A 21923-nucleotide genomic window follows, 5' to 3' on the forward strand; every position below is an offset into this window, starting at 1 on the left:
TTTGTTCCGAGGGCTTACACATATTTTTTCTGAACATATGTACATATGTGAATGAAAGAGACGGTACTTAAATTTAGAGAAATTAGAGAGAAACAATCAAGTCTGTCTATTGCATTATCTATCTATTAGGCACTATTACACATTGGTAAAGTTTCCCACTTTTTTAACACAGGACTTAAATATTAATAACTCCTATTAGGTATTTTTAATAATATCATTTTTCGTTTTTTTTTTAATTTTTTAAATCATATTGACTTTTTTAATTAGCCCTGAAACATTAGGAGTTAAATGTCTATTTGGTGAATTTCTCCTATTTGTCACGTCCATGTCTTGGCGTGACACGGGATGTGACATAGAGACGGTTCTGCGAAAAGGAAATTACAATTAAAATGTTGTCCTTGTTGGGCTAACATCATGTGTTTTTAAAACGTGTATTATTGTATTGAATCAGGCAGAAATACGGTTGTCAGCGGTCTATAAATGAGTCAATGATGATTATCTTAAGAGTAGAACGAGCTATAAGCCAGGTTAGTCTTTCGTATATAATTTATAAAGTTAATAAAAATTCCAAACTGCTTGACACATTGCTTAACTCCAAATCTTGTAAAAGGAATCAAAATTTGCTTGGTAATCTTTTAATATCTCTATTAATTTTCTATTTAAGTAACAGATTAGACATCCAGTCTGTCAATATTAAATCAATGCCAAAATTAATTTACTATTTAAGTAACAATTTAATCATCCAATTTGTTAGTATGAAATTTAAAAAAAACGCCACATTTACAATTCTAATTTTTAAATTTTTATTTAAATTTGATTCGACTAAAATTAATCTTTCACCCAAAAATAAGAAATTTGTGAATCTTAAGACAATTGAAAGTGACAATTTTAGAACAATTTATGCGTACTTCTCGAAAAATATAATTACTGTAAATTTTATATTTTGACTTTAAAAAATCATATTAACAAGGTGGAAAATTTCATCAAATTTTCTATATATCATATAGTTTTCTTCTATTTGATTTACTAACAATGTTTCCCCCTTGTAGCAGTTACCCTTTGCATTTGACACTCCTTGTTCCTGTCAGCCAAATGACTTATCTGTACCTCCTCTATTTGCCCACACACTTACATCAAATATTTTTAAACACCCTGTAGACATTTTAAAGCAATTTTTTCGTTACCAAAACTAATGTAATTTTAGAAACGAGATGGCGATATTTTTCGCGGCAATCGTATTTACGTGAAAAGATCTACCAAATAAGATGATGACGAGAAAAGCAATAAAACATAATTGAAATATATAAAAAAACGTACATAAACGTAAAAATATTACACAATGAAAACATAACATTAAAATATCATTAAAACATAAAAATATGACAAGATAAACAGTGCGCAAAAAAAAAAAAAAAAAAAAAAACGGATAGCCTGAATAACTTTTGACCTCATGATCGGATTTTCACTTTCAATCTTAATGGCTCGTGTGGGTGACTATGCTAGTTAATTAGTGCAAACTATATTTAAAATAATGAAAAGCAAGTTTCCTGCGGTCCATTTAAAATTTTAGTTGTGGTAGTAAATTAATGTTAATGCTAAAGGATCTTTCTTATTTTAACATACCACTTTGTTGTTAAAAAGTTAAAAATTTGGATTTTTCATGTATATATACTTTCTTTGGAAAATAACTTCTATAGTGGTTATACAGAAATTAAATTATCGAGATATTTTTAATTTTCGTTACCCTTTTTTAAAATTTTCCAAGACCCGCGGGTACCTTGGAAATGAGACACAATACCGTACTTTCCTTGAATAAACATACTTTTTTTTCGGGATGGCTGCAATCTGGAAAATATGGTACCCATAGTTTGGTCAGAATCGAATTTTAAAAAAGTCGTATATTTAAAATTCGATTTTTCAGGAACTATTCGTCGGATTTCGCACAAATTTTGTATTTTGCCATGTGAAAAAACATTCTTTAAAATGATGTAAAAAATCACACACCTTACAATTAAATTTTTTTTCTCTACTATGTATTACTAAATAAAATAATGAAAAATAGTAAATATTTACTAACATTTATTTTTTGCTTAGAATTATCTTTGGATAAACGAATTTTATAATTGTGTGCAATTTGCTTGCAAATTTCTCGAGATATGGTGAAATAGGCAAAAAGAAAAATTAACATTATGGGGTCCAAACTTTGGATCACTCAGATTGCGGCTACCACCTATATTTTGGGGTTTAGAAATACGAATCCGTTGAAAAAAATATATGTTTACTCAGAGAAAGTTCGTTTTTATGTTCGATTTCGTAACTTAAAATATCGTCTGCCCTAAGTAATTAATATATTTGATTTTGCCCCCTCGAACCATTAAGATTGAGTCCTAGAACGTGAAGATCCTATCATTAGATCGAAAGTTTTTCAGGATGGTCCGTTTTTTTGGCGCACTGTTCAGTAAAGTACTCGGGTTGCCATTAATGAAACAACTTTTAACTTACTACATTCTTCTTACTTAATATTTTTCAATATATTTTTAAGGATCTCCGAAAACATTCATTGAAATGGCTGATTGTAGTCCACGAGAATGTGATCATCACTGTGCACAAGTGTGCCGACAATATGCATGCCCTTGTGATTACGAACCAGGATATACACCTATAATCGCAGAAAAAAGAATTTGCTGCAAATGGGAATTAGAATCCCCTGTTCCGTAAGTATATTAACATATTCGAGAGATTTTAATAAGTACAGATGGAAGTACTTTAGGCAATAAAAAGCCTTGCAAATTGAATTTAAAGTTGTGCCGAATTTTCTATAGCATTGAGGTAGCGAGTTCGATTCTTGCCGTTCCCTGAATGTTATGTCTTTTCTTTTCATTACCACCTGGGTTGATATTCGTCAATTCAGGCTTATTAGGGCAAAGTTGTTGGCCAGTCTTTCAGTGGCACCATATTAGGTGGGCCAACGTTGCTCCCACAGTAAGGACAGATATTACAGAAAATAAAGAAACATCCATGCCTTGTCCAGGATTCGAACCCTGAATTTCCCACTTCCCTGACCCCTACACTAGTGTTATATCATTATCTAATTTGTGCTATTTGTTCTTTAACTTGACTAAGATTCATAAGCCATTCCTTGTGATGCGCATCGAGCTTATATACGCATGTGTAACAACAAATAAATAAATAAAAATAAAAATAGTTCTTAGAGGTTGAGACTGAATATTCTTGCCAAGTTTGTAAGAGATGTATACTCTCTTAGGAGAATTTACAAATATCTTGTAATCTCGTATAGACAGTGATTTTATAGTTGGAACACAGTTGTTATTATTCAGTACTTTCACTCTTCCTTGTCAGTTGACTAAGAATACCAACCGTAAATGGAAATTACAATACATCTATAATTTTAAGACCTCTTTCAACCTGTTCCAAAAGTTCTTTACCTTTTCTTTCTTACCTTAACTTAAAGTTATTAACTTTTCAAAAGTATCAATTTCAACAAATATAACCTCTCGGAGTCTATATATTTCTCTAATGCACCATCAGTTTTTAATAATCATTTAAAATTAAATTATTGAATTAGAAAAAAACTAAGTGCCATTAACTTGCCCTAGCGAATCACAATAAGACAATGTCATTCTCTTACCAAGTAAGAAGCAGTGCAACAGTAAACTAGATTGACCAGAATGACGAAGTCTGTTACTCACCAAAAAATTCCTAAGGTGAAAACTTCTTAATAAATCTATATATTTTACGTCATTCTGACGTGATCACTGAAATTATCTATGTCTTTCTCAGAAAGAAGTTGCATTTTCACAAAATAAAATATTTCTGGTTTGAAAGTAAATATACAAGAGATAACTTAAACTTTTTTTTAATGTGATCGAAGATATATCATTTATACTCTAGTAAAAAGAATAAGCTTATTAAGGATACTTCATTTCCTTAGTCTTCACACTTTCCCTCCTCCATTACAATTGTTTCGAAAAATCTTGTTTTTTCCCTCTTCGGTACGTTTTAGTAAAATGTTGAAATAGGAAAAAGTAAGCATGGGAAAAAGTAAGATTTAACGAAACCATTAAAACGAAAAGGGGAAAAGTGCAAAGACTGGAGAAATCGTGAGACCTATTCTATTTATAAAGAGTATCTTTTAAATTATTCCCAACTCACAGAGATATTATCTGACCAGGTGTGAACAAGTTTAGGGATAGATTGCTTCAAAATGTCGGCAATCACTTTAAATTTGTAATAAATTTCATAAATTTTGCCTCCAAGAACTAAAATTTTTATTTTTGCTTGTCCAGGGAATGAAACTTGCAACTGTGTTTACAAAATATTAAAAATATTTCAGATCCAAAAGTGTGTACACCAAGGACGATCCTGAAATGAAAGACACGCTCACAAGGTATTTCGGAATGGCAAGATCCCATAGAAATCCCCATGATCCGATGCGTTTTACCGGCATAAACCATATTCCAAAGCTTTTGCATGCTGATATTTCTTCATTGGATTTTGACTACTCTAATATTCTCAAAGAAAGAGAGGTGATGCTTGCAGCCACTCAACCAGGTGACACATTTTGTAAGTTCAAAAGCATAAGGCCTTATAATAAAACAAATCATAACTGGTATGACATCCCATCTGGTCACCTGAATCTTGGAGAGAGGAAATCTGATAGAACAAGGATACCACCAGGACGAATTTCTGCTCAAGGCTTGAGTTGTGGACAATTGCCCTATCTAAGCTAATAAAGATCGAGTATTTTTAAATAAAAATATTGTCATCGCAGCTGTAATAATTTTTTTTTCAACAAATAGTTTCGCTTACCATTATTATATTATCAAAGTTACAGACTGCGGTCAATTTTACAAAATATCTTAACTACTAGTATAATTACAAAGAAAGTTAGATACAGATGACGTGCCAGGATAATTGGGACAAATTTTTAAGGTAAGAGTAGGGGACATAAAAGGATTCGGATTTGAAAGGCAATCCATGGTCGGAAACACCAAACCAATTCCGAAGTTTTAACCTAATAGGTTTATTAGATTGTTGCTGTTGTAGTTAATTTACGTCGCACTAGAGCTGTACAATGGGCTATTGGCGACGGTCTGGGAAACATCCCTGAGGATGATCCGAAGACAAGCCATCACAATTTTGATCCTCTGCTGAGGGGATGGCAGCCCCACTTCGGTAGCCCAACGACCTGCACGAGAAATAGAACACTTTACGGTAGAACAGTTTAACGAACAGTTAACAGAACAGTTAACAGTTTAACCAATACCGCACACCCTCGGTCCTTACGCAGACTGATCCAAGAGGTCACCCACCCGCACACTGACCGCAGCCAGTGATGCTTGACTTCGGTGATCTGCTGGGAACCGTGTCTTAACGATCAGTCCACTACGGGACAGGTTTATTAGAAGTCAAGAGATCGTGCGCGAACGATTTTTCGAAAAAATAAATAAAATAAGAATAAACAGATTGAAAGACAAGACTTGGAAAAAATAATTTTAAGCAAAATATGTTTTTTAGAAAAAATAATTCTTTGTTCAAAATTAGTGCAGTGCATGAAACTCTCAGATGAAAATTAATTTTTATAAGTTAATCTGCTTTTTGCATTTTATATGAACTGAGTCAAACGTAAATTGATAAAAATCAGTATATTTAAAAATTGCAGATTATTTTATCGAAATAGAATGTCAGGAATTGCAATGCTTTGTGGGAAAATTTCTTTAAGTGTTAAAACGGTTTAAGTTGTAATGCTTATTTCTGTGTTGATTTAAAGTTATTTTTCACACCTCTATACCTAACTGATTCAAAACTTCATATAAAACGGCACTTTCATCCAGTTCTCTCGTGGTGAGGCTTTTAAATTGTTGCCAAAACCTCTCAAAATTGTGAAAGCTTTAACTTTTGACTGTTTAACACTTCAAAAAATATTTTTCAAATCGCATATTAGTTAGCAACTTTGCAATGTAAATAGAAAGCCTTTTTTTACCTGTATTACTTATTTAACCACTTGCGCTTATTTAACCACTTGCACCAAGCATTAAGACGTGCCACGCACGTCTTAATGCTTTTGTCACAGAATCGCTGACGACGTGGTATTTACGTCATCATGGAATTGTTACAGAAACAAAAACGACATGCGTGGCACGTCAGGTGGAATAGTTGTCAGAGTACAGATCATCAGTGCACTGCATAGCGTACAGTTATAAATATTTAACCCACATTCTAAAATGTAAAGCAAAAGTGACGTTAACGACATCATTTCGACAAATAGAAAAAGAAAACACGATAGTAGTGATAGTGACTTTGATGAAATAATTTTTCCACTCCGAAAGTGACAAAGAATTTTTTCTGATGACGAGGAAGAATACATAAACGAAGACAGTGAAATTGATCTTATTCCTAAGGAATGGGTGTGGAAACACGCTTCGCACAATGTGCACTGCAGTCTGAGGCATCGCACACCCTCCTAGCGAGTTATACTGGACCGTTCTGGTACACGCGTCAGTGATTTTTTTTGCCAGCGCAAGTGGTTAAGAAAATATTTTAATGAAGTCACAAAGAATTTAATACGATGTGTTGTTTTCTCACTGAAAAAGAAAAAAGTGGAATTAGATTGTAAAACTTGTAATTAAAACAATTTAAAATTAACTTTTTCATTTTTAATAGTACTATATGCAAACATTATAACAGAAATTATGATTCCAAAATGTTCCCGTGCTGGTTGTTAAAGGAATACTGCAGAATCCATGATTACGTTTAGATACATGTGGATGTAGTGCTTAAGACTGGATTCCATGTTTCAATCGGATATAACATCGTGATTTCATGCTCTTTTGTATCCTGTTCCAAACAATTTGAGCTGCCGGCCTTATTAGACTCATCTTTGACTGTTTGTTTATCCATATCGCTTTCATTTTCTGGAAAGAAGAAAAAAAGTACACTGGTGTGCAAAACTTAAGCAACAAGTGGTTTTTCGGCCACAGCTTCCCAACTAAGTATAAGATAGCCATGAAATTGCAGTATAATATGCACGTAATTCAGTTAAGAGATTATTTGTATGCAAATTTTAGAAATAAAACGTCGTAAGTGATGTAAAAGTACGTAAACCTTGTGGGTCGGCGTGCGCAGGTCAAACCTGTGATAAAAGGATGAAGAGCACCGCAGTTAAAGTCATTCGCTGCAAGTGCAAGTGATTTGTTTTGTGAAACACGTCTTCAAGAAATCATTTAGGAAGAATGGTAGGGAAGGAAGAATGATAGGGAAGCTTGAAGAGGGGCGTAGTGTGACCAGTGTCGCCGAAGAGTTCGGGATCAACAAAAGTGTTATTTCTCGTGCTTGGAATGCCTTTAAAACTACTGGTACAGCTGTTCGGAAGGTTGGTGGTTGCCGTCCAAGGAAAACAACACCAAGAGATGACCGTTACATTGTCCTCCAGGTGAAAAGAAACTGTTTTCAGTCAGCGAGCGCCATATCTCAGCAACTGTGCACAGCCACAGGACGATAAGTATCAAGATTTACAGTGGCCAGACGCCTCCACAAACGTGGCTTATTTGCTATACGTCCTGAACGCTGCATACCTTTAAAAGTTAGCCATCGGCGGCACCGTTTAGAGTGGTGCAGAGAACACGAAACCTGGACACCTCATCAACGGAGTCGCGTCGTCTTCACAGATGAGAGTCGTTTTAGTGCTACAAGCGATTCTCAACGTCAGTTGATCTGGAGAGAGGTTGGAGCTCGATTTCATCCCAATAACATCGCGAAAAGAGATCGTTATGGTGGTCCTGGAGTTGTCGTCTGGGGTGGCATTATGTTGAACGGGCAGACTGAGCTTCAGATCTTCGACCGAGGGTCTGTAACTGGAGACCGCTACTGCAATGAGGTAATCCTACCCCATGTGAGTCTGTTCCGAGGGCCATTGTTCCAGATTTCATGTTTATGGATGACAATGCCCGGCCACACAGTACTGCTAATGTTCAAGTGCCACTGGAAAGTGAAGATATCACACGAATGGATTGGCCAGCTTACTCTCCAAATCTAAATCCCATAGAGCATGTGTGGGATGCATTAGGGAGACGTCTTGCGACACGACAGTATCCTCCTGATAACACCCATAAGCTGAAAGATGCGTTAAAGGAGGAATGGAGACGTTTACCCCAAGAACTCCTGAATAATCTGGTGCTTAGCATGGAGAGACGAGGACAAGCGACAATTACAGTAAGGGAAGGGCATATCCCATACTAGGGAACATCTGCCAGTTGTACTTACTCTTCTTCAGGCAATCATGTGTAACGCCACTATATGTCAAATAAAGCCTTTTTTTTTTGTTCCATTCCCTACTTTAAGCTTTATATTCATTTCTGCGCCATTATTCTTTTGCCATCGTTTAAGTACAAAACAATGTACAACATATTCAAATTTCATGTCAATCGGATGATTTCTTGTAGAGTTATGACAAAAAACGCACTTGTTGCTTAAGTTTTGCACACCAGTGTATTATAAACATAAATGATAAGCTAACTGTTTTGCTTGTATTCTGATTAATGTTATCATCAACTTATACTTATTTAATTTTTAAAAACCAAATCTAAACTGCTTGAAACCCAGCAACATTTGGTTCAATTTTATCACATACAAAATAGTTAAAGATTTTTTTCTTCTGTTGCCTTTACGAAGCAATTAATAATTATTACTAATCTTTAAGTAAAAGATTTTAAAAAATAAAATTTATATTTTTTTTACTTAAAAAATTAAAAATAGACCTGAAAAGTTAATTAACTTTAATTAATTGAATTTTTTAAAAATATTCTATGGATTGTATGAGTTTACATTCTTCTAACAACACATTTCTAAGTAAACACTCTTTTTTCTATCGTTATTTAAAACTTGTGTCTCAGAAGGTTAATGCTATTGTTCCTTACCATAAAAATGTTCTAAAAGTTAGCGTTTCTGTTATCCTCAAAAAAATATAATAAAAGGGAATTTGCAACTCATGTTGAAGGTAGACGCAAGTCACAGCGTTATTAGTTATAAAGTAGTGGTCGGAGCATTACGATATCTTTCGTCCATTTTTGGATGAAATGAAATGTTTTAACAATCACTTTTACGATGTTATTTTCAATGTAAAATTAAAACTAAAAGTTAAATATTGTGTGACCTTCACATTAAATTAACAATTTCAAACCTAAGCTACCCAATGTCTTACCAAATATTAGGTACCCAAGTACCAGAAAAAATTAAAGAGTGGTGACAAAACTTTTCTCAAAACTGCTACAATTTCACGAAGTTAATTTCCATTTATTTATTATAAACCAGTTTTGAAGTTATCACACCACGATGAACGAAATGAAAGTATTTTAAACATATGTGAATGTTAAATGTGTTTTGAAATGTGTTTTAAAGATAACAGGGACGGAATTGAAAATATTTTGAAAAGTAATATTCTCCTTAAAGCTTTACTTAACCATTAAAATACACTAAATACTCAACTGTAAAATTTAATAACTTCATTATGATATTTTTTTTATTTCATCATTAGAAAAATTATCAATTATAAAACATAAATTAGTCTCTGAAAATAAAATGAAATAGAAAAGAGGGGCAATCGTGACTAATAATGGAAATTTTTAATGCTGATTTTAAAGAAAATTGATGGTCTTGCAGTAGGAAAACTCACCATATTTCATCTTAATTTTCTCCATCCAAATTTCAATTACTACCTAGAGACAGCGATATTACTCGGTAGTTATTAATCAAGAACTTTAAGATATTCCAGTTTTAGATTTTTTGAGTAACTCCCATTTTTAAATGTCGCATTATTTTACTTATTTTTCAAATTAAAATCATACATTTCAGAGAAATCGACGGAATACTTTTCTAATAAACTTTTTTAAATGATTATTTTGTAAGACTAACGAACTTTTTAATGACTTTCTTTGAAACTTAAATTGTTAAAATTTGCTACGTAAACTAACATAAAAATGTTTTTAAGACATGAAATTTTCTATTTCTTGGAATGTTCTAAAAGGACGATGTTTAGTAAATTCAACAAAACAAATTTAATTATTACAAAATTATCTTTTAAGACAGACCTTTGAATCATTCTAGGTAACTTTTTAAAAAACTAAAAAAAACTAATATTGTATGTGAATGAAAATTGGGAACAGAATTAATAACGAAATATTTGTGACTGAAAACACAATTTGTAATTAGTAATTATAATTTTGCGAGGACTAAACTTTTGATGATGTATGATTATAGCTATGAGTTATCTATGAAATTCCGTTTACACTCACGTTTTGGAGAAATCAGAGTATGCCAACCTGTTGAGTAAAATATATTGGGTGTTTCGTACAGACCGTCTTTAATATGCAATTTTAAAATCCTTATCCAAATCGAAAACATTAAAGTATACAATTTGGGGTTAAGTTAATATTTATCTACCGAGGAAAAACAAAAATGCTATCGAAATCAGTACAATAGTTACTAATTTACAGAAGAGAAAGACGAATGTAATAAACATCAAAACAGATTTAATTTGATGTTGAAACTAATAATCGCCTTTAAATTCTTCCCACATCCAAACCTACTTTTTGTTTATTACAACCGATTTACAGTACTGTGACTGGTTAGGTTTCAATAGTGTTTTCGTTTTTTCAGCGGTAAAATATTAATTTGCGAGATCTCAATTGCGTATGCTTTTATGTTTTCATTTTTTAAGGAATCTAAAAGAAAAAAGCACATATTAAAGGTGGTTTTCAATGAACACCCTGTTTGTTAATTTTTGAAATAAAATACCTGTTTTGTCTTTAGTAATGATAATCAGTCAATAATTAAGATTTAATTATTATGGTTGAAATAACATAAATTAATGCAACCTAAGTTTTTAGAGGTTTTACAAAAATTTCATTATAGAGTTTATGATTTAAAAAATATCTTCATAATCTGTTTCAAAAAAGATGTCCAGTTTTTGAAATTTTCATAAAATTGTTTCAGAACCCACTTTTAAAATTTATTTATTCAATTACTTTCAAAAAAATTTTTTTTTAATTAATTTACCATTAGTTTCTTGGAATGTAATATCGCTAGCTGAACTGTTTTCCGTAATCATTTCTTCTGAAGGTATATTTGAAGAATTCTCCGTTTGCAAAGCAATCAATCGACTTTCTTCACTTGGCTATTAGAACAAAAAATTAAACTGATTCAACATACCAACCAATATGCATATGCACTAACTAAAATATTTCTTGCAATATTAAACTAAAAGCTACAAATATCTTGTAAAAGGAAGGATGCCTTGGAACCTGTAATAAAATTCTTTCATATCTAGCTTCTTTCTAAACGATGTAGATTATTGGTGATTATAAAGACGTATTAGCATTTAAAAGATAGATATTTGGCTGTTTCTAAAGACCCGGTTTCTTAGAACAGGACGCCGTCAGCTGGAAATCAGCGCTAACCTCTGATTGATCCATTTGTGAGTTTGATAGTGTGCGTCATCGAACGCTCATCTTGAACTACAATTGCCGTCCAACACAACTGCAGTTGGATTACAACGTGACGTTAACCACAGAAGCAATGGTGGACAACATCCAACAGCACATTGAAATCATTTGACATTAAACATAGCTTCTTCATTAAACATAGCACTCTTCATTTAGCTCAGCTATAATGTGTTTTTCATTGGACAAAGTCATTATTTGTTCTCTAAAACACTGGTCGACAATAACAAAATCAATACGAATTCAAAATAAATATTTTTACGTTACTAACGCATGCGCAACAAGAGATAATGTCTGCGTTGGACCGACTACTCACGCTGAGCTAACAAAAAAGTATTTTTTTAGCGCCAGCTCTACGTCAACTTTCCGCTGACGCCCATATAAGGCGCTAGTTCTAAGAAACCAGGCCTTGAACTAACAAACCAGTATTTTGCTGGCGTTGACGTCCCGCCGACGCCCAGATAAGGCGCTTGTCCTAAGAAACCAGGCCTTAACATGAAATATAAACCTAATAATGATGAATCACGAACAAGAAATATAATAGCTTTTCTACTGTTTTTTTAGTACTTTCTGAAACACTAAATACACAATTTTACAAAAAGGCCCTTAATTGCAATGCAACAAATTTTAATAAACTATTTAAAGCAGAAATGCTAGTTGAAGACTCCAATATTACTTATTATTATCAAATGTTCAAAATTAAACCTATTGCTCAGTTTTTCAACAGTGATGCAATTGTATCTCAGAGATTTTAATTAATTCAATAAAATTTTAATTCCCTAATTCATAATCTACTAAAAAGACCTTATTTAGGGCCAATTAATTCTATTTTTCACCGCTATCAGTACCCGGCACTGCGTCGATTTATATTTATGTTAATTTTATAAGCGTAGCTGACGCTCTTGTAGCGCTGAAGTCGCAGCTTCGTAGTAAACTATATCTGCATCTAGGAAAATGCCTTTAAAAGATAGATATTTTACTTTTTCTTTCTATGTATCTCATTTAAATATTTCATGACCGAGTACTATCATGATGGAAAGGTAAAAGGCCCCTTCGGGGCCTACAGGCCTTGAAGAACCCTATATGGCTATGACTAGGCAAAAGTAGTTTTCAAGAAGCTTTGTGGCAGAAAAAGCGAGAATAATATTAAAACAAGGAACATAGAAAGAAGAAAAATAAATTTCTTTTCTGCCCCTTCTCAGCAAAAATTTAAAAATAAATTGAAAGTTATTTTACTGAACAATTCCAATGCAACAAAAAATGAACTTATTTCGGTATTTTTACACCTGAGAGGAAAATTTTTTAAAATGTTGACATTGATTGCTCCTGTACTTACACCATTGACTGTAACCACACCTCTTCTTCTTCCGATATCAGCCCTCATAGTTTCTGGCATCCGATCGTTCAGCATTCGGGCAAAATCATTATACCTCTCTAAGGATGTCTCATTGGATATGAAGGTCAAAAAACTGTCTTCTGACAATGATGTACTGTCCAATCTCCCAGAATCTGTTCTCGGTACACCTTGCCTATGAAAGACGATTTTGATGCATAATGGTCACAATACTTCAGCATAATTTAAAAACTTACCAGGTTAGTTGCTTTTCTTAGCAGTCGAAATAGCTCTATTTTACAAATCGGTTAAAAAAAAACACGTGAGCAAATAATTTGAAATATTGTGGTCCAAGGAATATATTGTAATTGAGAATGTTTTTAATGTTATATAGGGGTCCTGTTATGCTACATACAGAGCTGCCAACTTTCTACGTTTTTTGTAAAAATTTACTCTAGTGGTACCTAAGTGTATGTTTCAATGTATTATTTTTTATTCATTTAAATTTATATTTTCCACGTTACTACATATAAATGGTTTAAAAGTTCATATAAAACACCACTTTATTCAAACCTTTTGTATCGAAGTTTTTAATACGTTGGCAAAATTATTATAAATTCTGAAAGCTTTGATTTTTAAATGTCTCTCACTTTATAAAATATTTTGCTAAAAGCGTTGTAGTTGGCAGACCTGTACATAAAAGCATGCATAAAGAGATTCCTCATCTACTAATTCGATCATTCAATCAAATCTAATTCGTCATTCGATCAAAAGTGAAGCATGAACAGAACATTACTGCTTCTGTATCTGCTTAACAGATACAGAAGCAGTAAAAATCGAAATTTCGTGTAAACCGTAAAAAAACACCCTTTACCCGTTTATAGTTGGGCAGAGAGACTTTGATTTCTAGTATCTGTATCGTTGTTCCTTTCAGTTTTTTCTTCTTTTTTTTTACTAAACGTTTTCTTTTTGAAATAGAGAGCCACACCACTACAAACGGAGTCAATGGTTGGTGGTTGTCAATCCTCCCAGGGCTGTACAGCAGCATACCGCTTTGACAGCTGCAGGTATGGGCGTGTAGGTATGGGTGATATCGCATACGACATACAATCATCTTTAATATTGATCCACGGTGCCATGACAACCCAATGGTACGTTCGTGGGATTCTTCAGTCACATGTGTTGCCACTCATGACAAGGCTCCCATAAGCCATTTTTTAATGAACCAATGCTCGGCAACACGCAGCAAGAGTTTCACTTTCTTTGTTTGCTTGATCTCCAGATTGTCACCGAATGAGCATATATGGGACCACTTGGGATGACAAATTTGACAGCATCCAAGTTCAGTCGATTTAATGGTGTTTCTACAGAAACAATGAGATGCCACAGGACATCTTAGGGGACTTGTATGCCTAAGTGTATGATCGTATCGCCTTATGCATTCGTGCTAGAGGTGACCTGAAAACGTGCCAAAAACGTCATTCATTTGTATTTTTTTCCTGCAATAAATTATCATTTTGCTTTGATGTTTTACCACTTACTTATATCAATGTTAAATTTAAGTATGCAAAATTTCATTTCATTCTGAAATCTCTTTCTAGATGCGCAATGAGATTACAATGGTGCACATTAACCTTTATGATTTTCTTTTATTGCCTTGAATTTATTGTACTTTTGAAGAAAAAAAATAATAAATATCTAAAAGTTCTTTCTAGTTTACCTTATGGCCACTAATTCGCTTCTCAACTTTTTGTTAGCATTATGCAATTCCCATAATGAATAAATGTAAAGAGGAACACCTAGACTGCCTGAGATGAACATCAAAAATGTTACCACTAGTTGATACCCGACCTGGAAAAAAAATAATTTAATTCACATGTTTTAATAGCAAAAAAAAACTATACTAATTTCAATTGTCGTTTCTAAAATAAAACATTTAAGAAAATAAAATTGAATTGTTAATATTTTCTCAAGTTAAAATGTTTTTATGAATACCTAAGAAGTTATATGAAGATTTAAACATCGAAGTCTAACACAGGGAATATTTACACTGTTCTCTGTACATGATGTATATAAACCTACACCTTCTTCATCTTTTTTTTCTCTCTCACAACAGGTACTGAACTTTCGTTCCTCACCTCGGAAGATGCTGGAAGGGTTGCTCATTTACGTTACCCAGTGGGCACCTGTGATCCTAAGTCACGGAGGCGAGCAACATTACTCATGCCACACTGCCACAAATACCGGTTCATAGGGTGGGCCGCATTCACACATCACATACAACGGAGGACAACACAAGAGAGAGAAACATCCATGCCCAGAGCGGGATTTGAACCTGCAGTCATTGGCTTCGCAGTCAGGCACGCTAACCGCTCGGTCACCTCTCCAGCACTCCTTCTTTATAAACTTGTGTATTCTGACAAAAGCTAAAAATCTAAATATCATTTGGAAAAAACAATCTGAAGTTTTCGGGACAAAACCAATTCTAGTACTTGTATAAATGCAACAAAACATTTGTTCTCTAGTGTTATCATTCAACATAGCGGAAAGGGCAAGCGCAATCTAAGACGAGCGATCGTTGCTTTAAAATCATTCAACACAAAATCACTTATTATACATTGCAGCCGCATATGTATTATACGTTTAGTATTTAGATTTACCGTCAAATTTTAACTCTTTTAGAATTAGCAATTGGAGTCTTTATTGTAAAGCAGTGTTAAACCACACAAAAAATGAAAATTGAACTTGTACATCGTCATTGAACTTCCTATTTTGCACACAACTTAAAATGCGCTTCTAAGAAAATGGACATAGCTTGAAAAAATGTTTTATTTTATTTTGAAACCGGCTGACTCAGTTTTTAAGACTATCAATGTTAAACTCCATACCCTTGTAATTTTGAACCCAAGCCAGAAGACAAAGGAACTTTTGGATTGAGCATTTGGACAAATCTAGCCTTTATTGAGGCCTTTTTTTAAGAAAACTAACCAACTTTTGGATTACATGAAGAGGAAAACTACGAAGATTTTCCATGGTTAGCCCGATGGCAAGAGCATTCAAACTCGTAATCTGTCTAAAAATAGAATTATTTAACGTCTGAACAATAATCGGTGTGAGCCGGAGAGCAGAATTCGCATTGACCAGCAGTCACTGGAATTCGAACTTGGTCACCTCATTGGATGGCGAGAGCTTTTACGATCGCTTTTTTTTAGAGTTATCGTGGCTCTGAAATATGTGCTCATGTAATTCAGACCTTGTCATTAATACCCACCATCCGTTTGCTAATCTAAGTTATAGTAGTGCGCAGTGCGCATGAGCCAATATTATCTCCAAATCATCACTAAGGATTAATTCCAAACCTTTGTCATTAACCAATTAATGTACAGCTCTAGTAAAACATACATTCAATCTATTTTCTGTCTGACGGCCTCACTAGATTCCACAGCAGACAATTTCATACTCAACGCCATGTGACAAAGTCCTTCTTCCCTGTCACTCAATTCGTTCCTGCTTATATACTGACCTGCATCGGTTGTCAGAAGAACCTACTGGTCTCCAGTCCTGAACGGGTTCTTCTTGAAATTGAAATCACACTGGTTCATGAACTTGATCTAGATGTTACGATCTATAAAGTGGGATAGAATAACACAAAAACTGTTATGATAATGTGATAAAACTTTTCATCGTACTAACTTCAAGACCAGATCTGTCAACGGTATTTCTGGTGCTAAAACATAATAGAATTGCAATCACCACTGGAACGATCAATAGATTCATGGCCAGGAACAGATTCCGAAAATACTCCAAGCTTTCAAGTTTCATCAAAATCTGTAAGACAATAGGAGGTAATTGTTATAATAGATTAACTATATTTTGGTTTAGTAAGCAGCAACAACAAACCGCGAAAAGTAAAACTGGAATTAAAATATGTATTCTCCTGATAGAGCCACTCAAGACGTGAAGGTCGTTCCAGTGGGTCCAGCTAACTGCCTACAGGTGAGGGAGCTGAGACAGTCCTCTACCTATTGGTGCTCCAGTCTTAGGACTATCAGAATCTGCACTTTCCCTCCTCTTGGACTGTTTGGCACTCATACGGGAGGAAATTCATTCATCTCCTCTTCTTGTATATGATTTTTTAAATGTCAACGGATTCTTAAATCTGATCTGGCTCCGTCAGACCAGATGGGAGATAAGCAACAAAAACAACAACAAACTTGTATCTCTATCCCTATCAGCTTAACCACTTTGTACGTGTTTGTCTCTTTACTTCTCACCTATCATTTGATGCTTAGACACTTAGGGAGGTTTGTGTTTATGGAACCGAAACTATGGTATGCCCTTTTCTGCAATTTTCTTCGTGCTTCATTCCCGTTTTTTTTTTATTTATGCTTTTTATTTTTATAGGTAAAACAGTATTATCTAAAAGAAAACTCATTTTTAATTACATGTTAACAAAAACTGAACTTATAAGTCTTTTAACCATTTCCGTTCAAATCACCACTTCATGTAGACACGAATGTCTCATTTTTGTCCATGCAACATCCATTTGGTATTAAAAAGGACCGGTTTCTTTTTTAATTCATGAATAGTTGTTATTTATAAATTTTTTGCCACATCGAGAAACCGACTGCACCGGCCATTTTCCTTCTAGCAGCACATTACAAAGTAGCATTCAAGTGAAAGTTGTCAATGGTCAAAGAGTTAGTAATGTTGTTCATGGATGGGCAAACTGTTAAGTGATTAAGGCTCGTAGCTTCTCTTGTGGTACGTAGAGGGCAGTCAAGGGAGTCAGAAATGCCTATCCGGTGTAGGTGATAGTCATGTCTATTCACAATTTCAAAATTTGCAGCAACAAAAAAAATCTGTCGGGGGTGGCCCATGGGGATGAGATCGAGAATAAGACAGGACAAAAAAATTTCCTGCAGCTTCAGCAGTTGTGTTGTGTTTAACAAATTTAGTTGTCATCCTGACAAGGGTGAAAGAAATTTGATTATAAGGAATGACAAAAGGAGTCTGTGGAAGCGAGCATCCTGGTTTGGTCAGCTGGTCCACCCTCTCGTTACTAGATATATGGTAATGGCTGGGAATCCACAGGAAGAAAATTATCCGAAAATCGCTGATAAGTTTATCGATTTTTTTTTATTTATATACATGTTAATAAAAAGAACATAAGAAAATCGCACACATTTTCCAGGTAATTGAGCGAACCAGACCTTAGAACGAATCTTTTACAAAAATCGTTCAGACATGGTATGGATATGGATATAATTTGTTTGTAGCATTCCCACACATGCAAATAAATTGGTTGTAAATAAACTATTCATTTTAGAATTTCAGTTCCACTCATTACATCAGCTATTTTGAGAAATTTCGTTCCTTTATTCACGTAAGTTTGCACGGGCGCATGCGCACCACTTCTCTGACACTAGCGCAAGCGCACTTCAGATACGCAAGAACAGTCACTTCTCATCTACGTATGGAAGCGTACGGTATGATATGTAAAACAGCAAAATCTCTCCAGTAAGTTTAATTAGAACACTGAAGTTGCAACTTTCAAGCAAAATCCCAAAAAATAGAGCTCTTCATACCTGTTTTGTGCGATCGTTAACATTCATCATGTACAGAAAAAGATGATCTAATCCTTCATCTACTACTCCCAACGCTTCATCCATCCAAGATTCGATCTCATTTACTAGAATTAAAAATCAAATAATTATATCATTGAGCTTAGTGCGATAAGCTGTTGTGTTATAGCCCTGATTGTGTTACTTAAGGTGCATTTTATTCACATTTTCAACGCTTTATAATCCACACTTTAACAAGCTTTAAATTTTTTTTATCTTGATAAAATTTTCTATTGACGCTAATTTTTTTTTTTTTTTTGGGGGGGGGGAATATGCATAAAAATACTTAAATATCATTATGGGTAATAAAATATCTTTATATTTTTTTTTGTTAAATAAATATAGAGAATAAAGATATTTTAAAATTCACTTGCATCACATTTATGGAGTACTAAATTGCATCTTTACGTGATGTAGTCTGTTTACTCTTTCCCTCGCAATTGTACTCGAGGTATAGCAGCAAATTATTAAAAGAGAAAAAATTAAAATAATTAGGTACAATTACATTTTAAAAAAAAAGTTTATTTTCAAATCGAATAAGAAGGAAGAATAAAAATGAGTGTTTATTACTTTCTCAATAATAAATTGTCAAAGTAATAAACATCTATTCTACCAATGTTCATCATTTTACCCTAGTAAGTAATATGTGTAAATTATTTTGTCTACGTTTTACGTTTCAGGTCTAACGATAATAAATTTTTTAGACTACTTGAAAAGTAATTTTAAAAAAAAAAAAATTTTAATAATTTTCTTTTTTTATTTTTGTGTCAATTAATTTGTTCTTGCGGGAAAGTGATTGAAATTTTGATTGGATGTTAATTTTATTTGTATCACTTAGTATTTTACTCTAGTATTCTCATCCAGCACAGAGCTTCAGCTCAGTTTTGAACATTGGCTCATCCCATAACCATGCCCACACTGTCCCACCTCATTCTTGTAATAGTGTCAAGCACTGAAACTTTCCGGCGCTACTGCATGGTGTTGTGTTTTCATGGATTTTAGCAAAAGTTCATAAAGATATAATTATTATTATTTCAAGTTTTAAAAATTTTTTAGTTAGTCTTCACTGAGTCGTGATATCTTAGGGAATAGAAAGCTCGCCTCCTAATGAGGTGACCAGGGCTCGAATCCCAGCGAAGGCTGGTTGATATGAATTTCGCTGACCACAGTGCTGACGTAAAATATCCGATCATGAATAGTAGACGGATCATGAATTAGAGTTCCTTTGACGTTAGGCTAACTGTGAGAGGCGTTCGTGGTTTTCCTCTCCATGTAACACAAATGCGAGTTAGTTCCATCTAAAAGTCCTCCACTAATACTAAATTGTGCCAATACTTGATACAGGAGTTCCCTTGTCTTCTGGATTAGTTCCAAAATTACAAGGTTACGGAGTTGAACATTGGTAGTCGTAAACTCAAAATTGTGTTGGCTATTCTTCGGTGGTTATAAAACAAAATAGGTCTTCACTGAACAGCGGTGACTTATGGGATAGAGTTTTCGCTTCCCAAGGAGATGACCCATGTACGAATCACAGCGGTGGCAGGTGGATACGAATTCTGCTCTCGGCTCGCACCGACCACAGTGCTGACGTAAAAATATCCTCACAGGTAGACGGATCATAGGTTAGAATCCCCTTGCAGTCGAGTATATACGTATTAGTAATAACATTGTAAATTACAACAACGTAAGTCACTTTTCACTCTAGCCTCTCAGTTCGGTTGCTAAACATAACGAAATAGGAGCAAAATATATTTTTTAAAGTTTACTGACTATCGTAATGAGTGCAAAGATTGAAGTTCTCTGATTTATGACTCAACTTGGAGATTAACCATTTTAGCAATAGTGATTATGCTTGTCCGTAACTTTGAGAAAATTCAAACTAACACCTTCAACTTCAAATTAACACCTTCTATTTAATACAATTTTAATTCGTGATTTTTAGCGCGTTTTTCTGAGCTACGAAAATTAAGCCTCATCAAAAAAAAATTCGGGGATGGGATTTAAATAGAAATTAGTTCATTTTCCTTTCCAGATTATTTGTTTCATAAGTAAAAATGCAACAAGGTTTCGAACTTGAAATTAATAATCTGATTGGCCACAGCTTGAAAAAAAATAGTAATGATTCATAAGTTAACCCTAGATTGCAAAAGGAAGTCATTTTGACTGCTTTTTAAATACAATTAGAAAAACGATGATAATATGAAATATAATGACACAATTTCTCAGAATTTTGTGACTTTTTGTACAACATATAATTTTTCTTTTATTGTAAATATTTACTAATAACTTGCTACGTAACTGTAAATAATGTAAAAAATTAATTTTAAACGAATTTCTTTACACATTATTTATACTTTTACAATCCAGTCATTTTGACTGCTTTTGGGCAATATAGCTATATACTAAGTTTCAATCTTTCTAGTGTTAATTGGAAATTTCATAGATTTTTATTACACATTAATTTCAGAAATTAAGTTGGTCAATTTTAACATCTAGATAAATACTCTTTGGTACCTATCCGTTTGGGGAAGCCCTAAAAAATCGCCAAATTATTATTGATGCCAGAGAGGCTTACAAATTAATTGTGATAATAGATGTTGCTGTAATAAGTAGCGACTATACTAATATAAGTACCGAAGAAAAGTACTGTGATAATAGATTTTTACGCTCTCTGCCCCTGAAAGGAATAAATACTTATTTTTTTTAATTCAGATATATTTGGTAATCAGAAATTAATTTAACCATTTTGTATCATCGATGTTTTTCCTACCAATAAAATCCACTTTTGGAATATTTAAAGTAAATTGCGTGTTTAGAAAACTTGTAGCTAAAATTCATAAGACTGATGTAAGTATCTTTTTTCTATTACTCTATTTGCTTCTAACTCAATTTGATTGTTAAAGATACAAAGTTGAGAATAATGCCTTTTTTTTTTTAGTAGAAACCCTCGTTTAAATGTTGAATGAATATTTTCCATTTTTTTTAATCTTAAAACCGTTATTACTTTTGCATATACTTTATTACATAATTTTTTAAAAGTTAAATTTTCTGTCAACGAGTTTTTAATCATAATCTATTTTCATCACTTTAATTATTCATGTATTGTTATTCACAATTTATGTATTTGTTTGTAATTAATTGAAATTCATTCTATTTTGCAGAAATTATTTTTAAAAATTGTTTACATCATGTTATAAGATTTTAGAACATGAAAGTTTGCTACTTAATAACTTTGTAATAAAAACTTTAATTAAACTTTTTCTGATTTTGAAAATATAAATTCCGTTTCCTACCTGGAACGATAATTTCACTATCTGCGTCTCCCATAGCTGATTTGCATAAATTTGATTTACTTCTTGACTTAAATATATCTGTTCTGTATATTAATAAAAAATATTACTGATATTCAAATTTTTGAAGTTATGGAATAGACATTTAGATATTAATTCT

General features: G+C 33.2%; 2 protein-coding genes across 2 annotated transcripts; one reads left to right on the forward strand and one right to left on the reverse strand.

Moving 5' to 3' along the window:
* Positions 1–580: 580 nt before the first annotated feature.
* On the forward strand, positions 581–4791 carry LOC122269950 (uncharacterized). The gene is made up of 3 exons (XM_043045398.3): positions 581–627; positions 2543–2714; positions 4355–4791. Exons 2-3 carry the CDS (start codon positions 2566–2568, stop codon positions 4749–4751), a joined length of 546 nt encoding a protein of 181 aa, XP_042901332.1. The 5' UTR covers positions 581–627; positions 2543–2565; the 3' UTR covers positions 4752–4791.
* A 1876-nt stretch (positions 4792–6667) lies between these two features.
* On the reverse strand, positions 6668–21923 carry LOC107448119 (uncharacterized). Its single transcript, XM_016063227.4, has 7 exons — positions 21767–21923; positions 18438–18541; positions 16543–16677; positions 14570–14700; positions 12853–13045; positions 11074–11191; positions 6668–6935 (listed from the first exon to the last, which is right to left on the reverse strand). The coding sequence occupies exons 1-7, from the start codon at positions 21798–21800 to the stop codon at positions 6775–6777; spliced, it is 876 nt and encodes a 291-aa protein (XP_015918713.2). The 5' UTR covers positions 21801–21923; the 3' UTR covers positions 6668–6774.

Source organism: Parasteatoda tepidariorum, chromosome 9, assembly GCF_982258835.1.
Source record: "Parasteatoda tepidariorum strain Cologne lab strain chromosome 9, Ptep-v5.0, whole genome shotgun sequence".
Taxonomy (NCBI): Eukaryota; Metazoa; Arthropoda; class Arachnida; order Araneae; family Theridiidae; genus Parasteatoda; species Parasteatoda tepidariorum.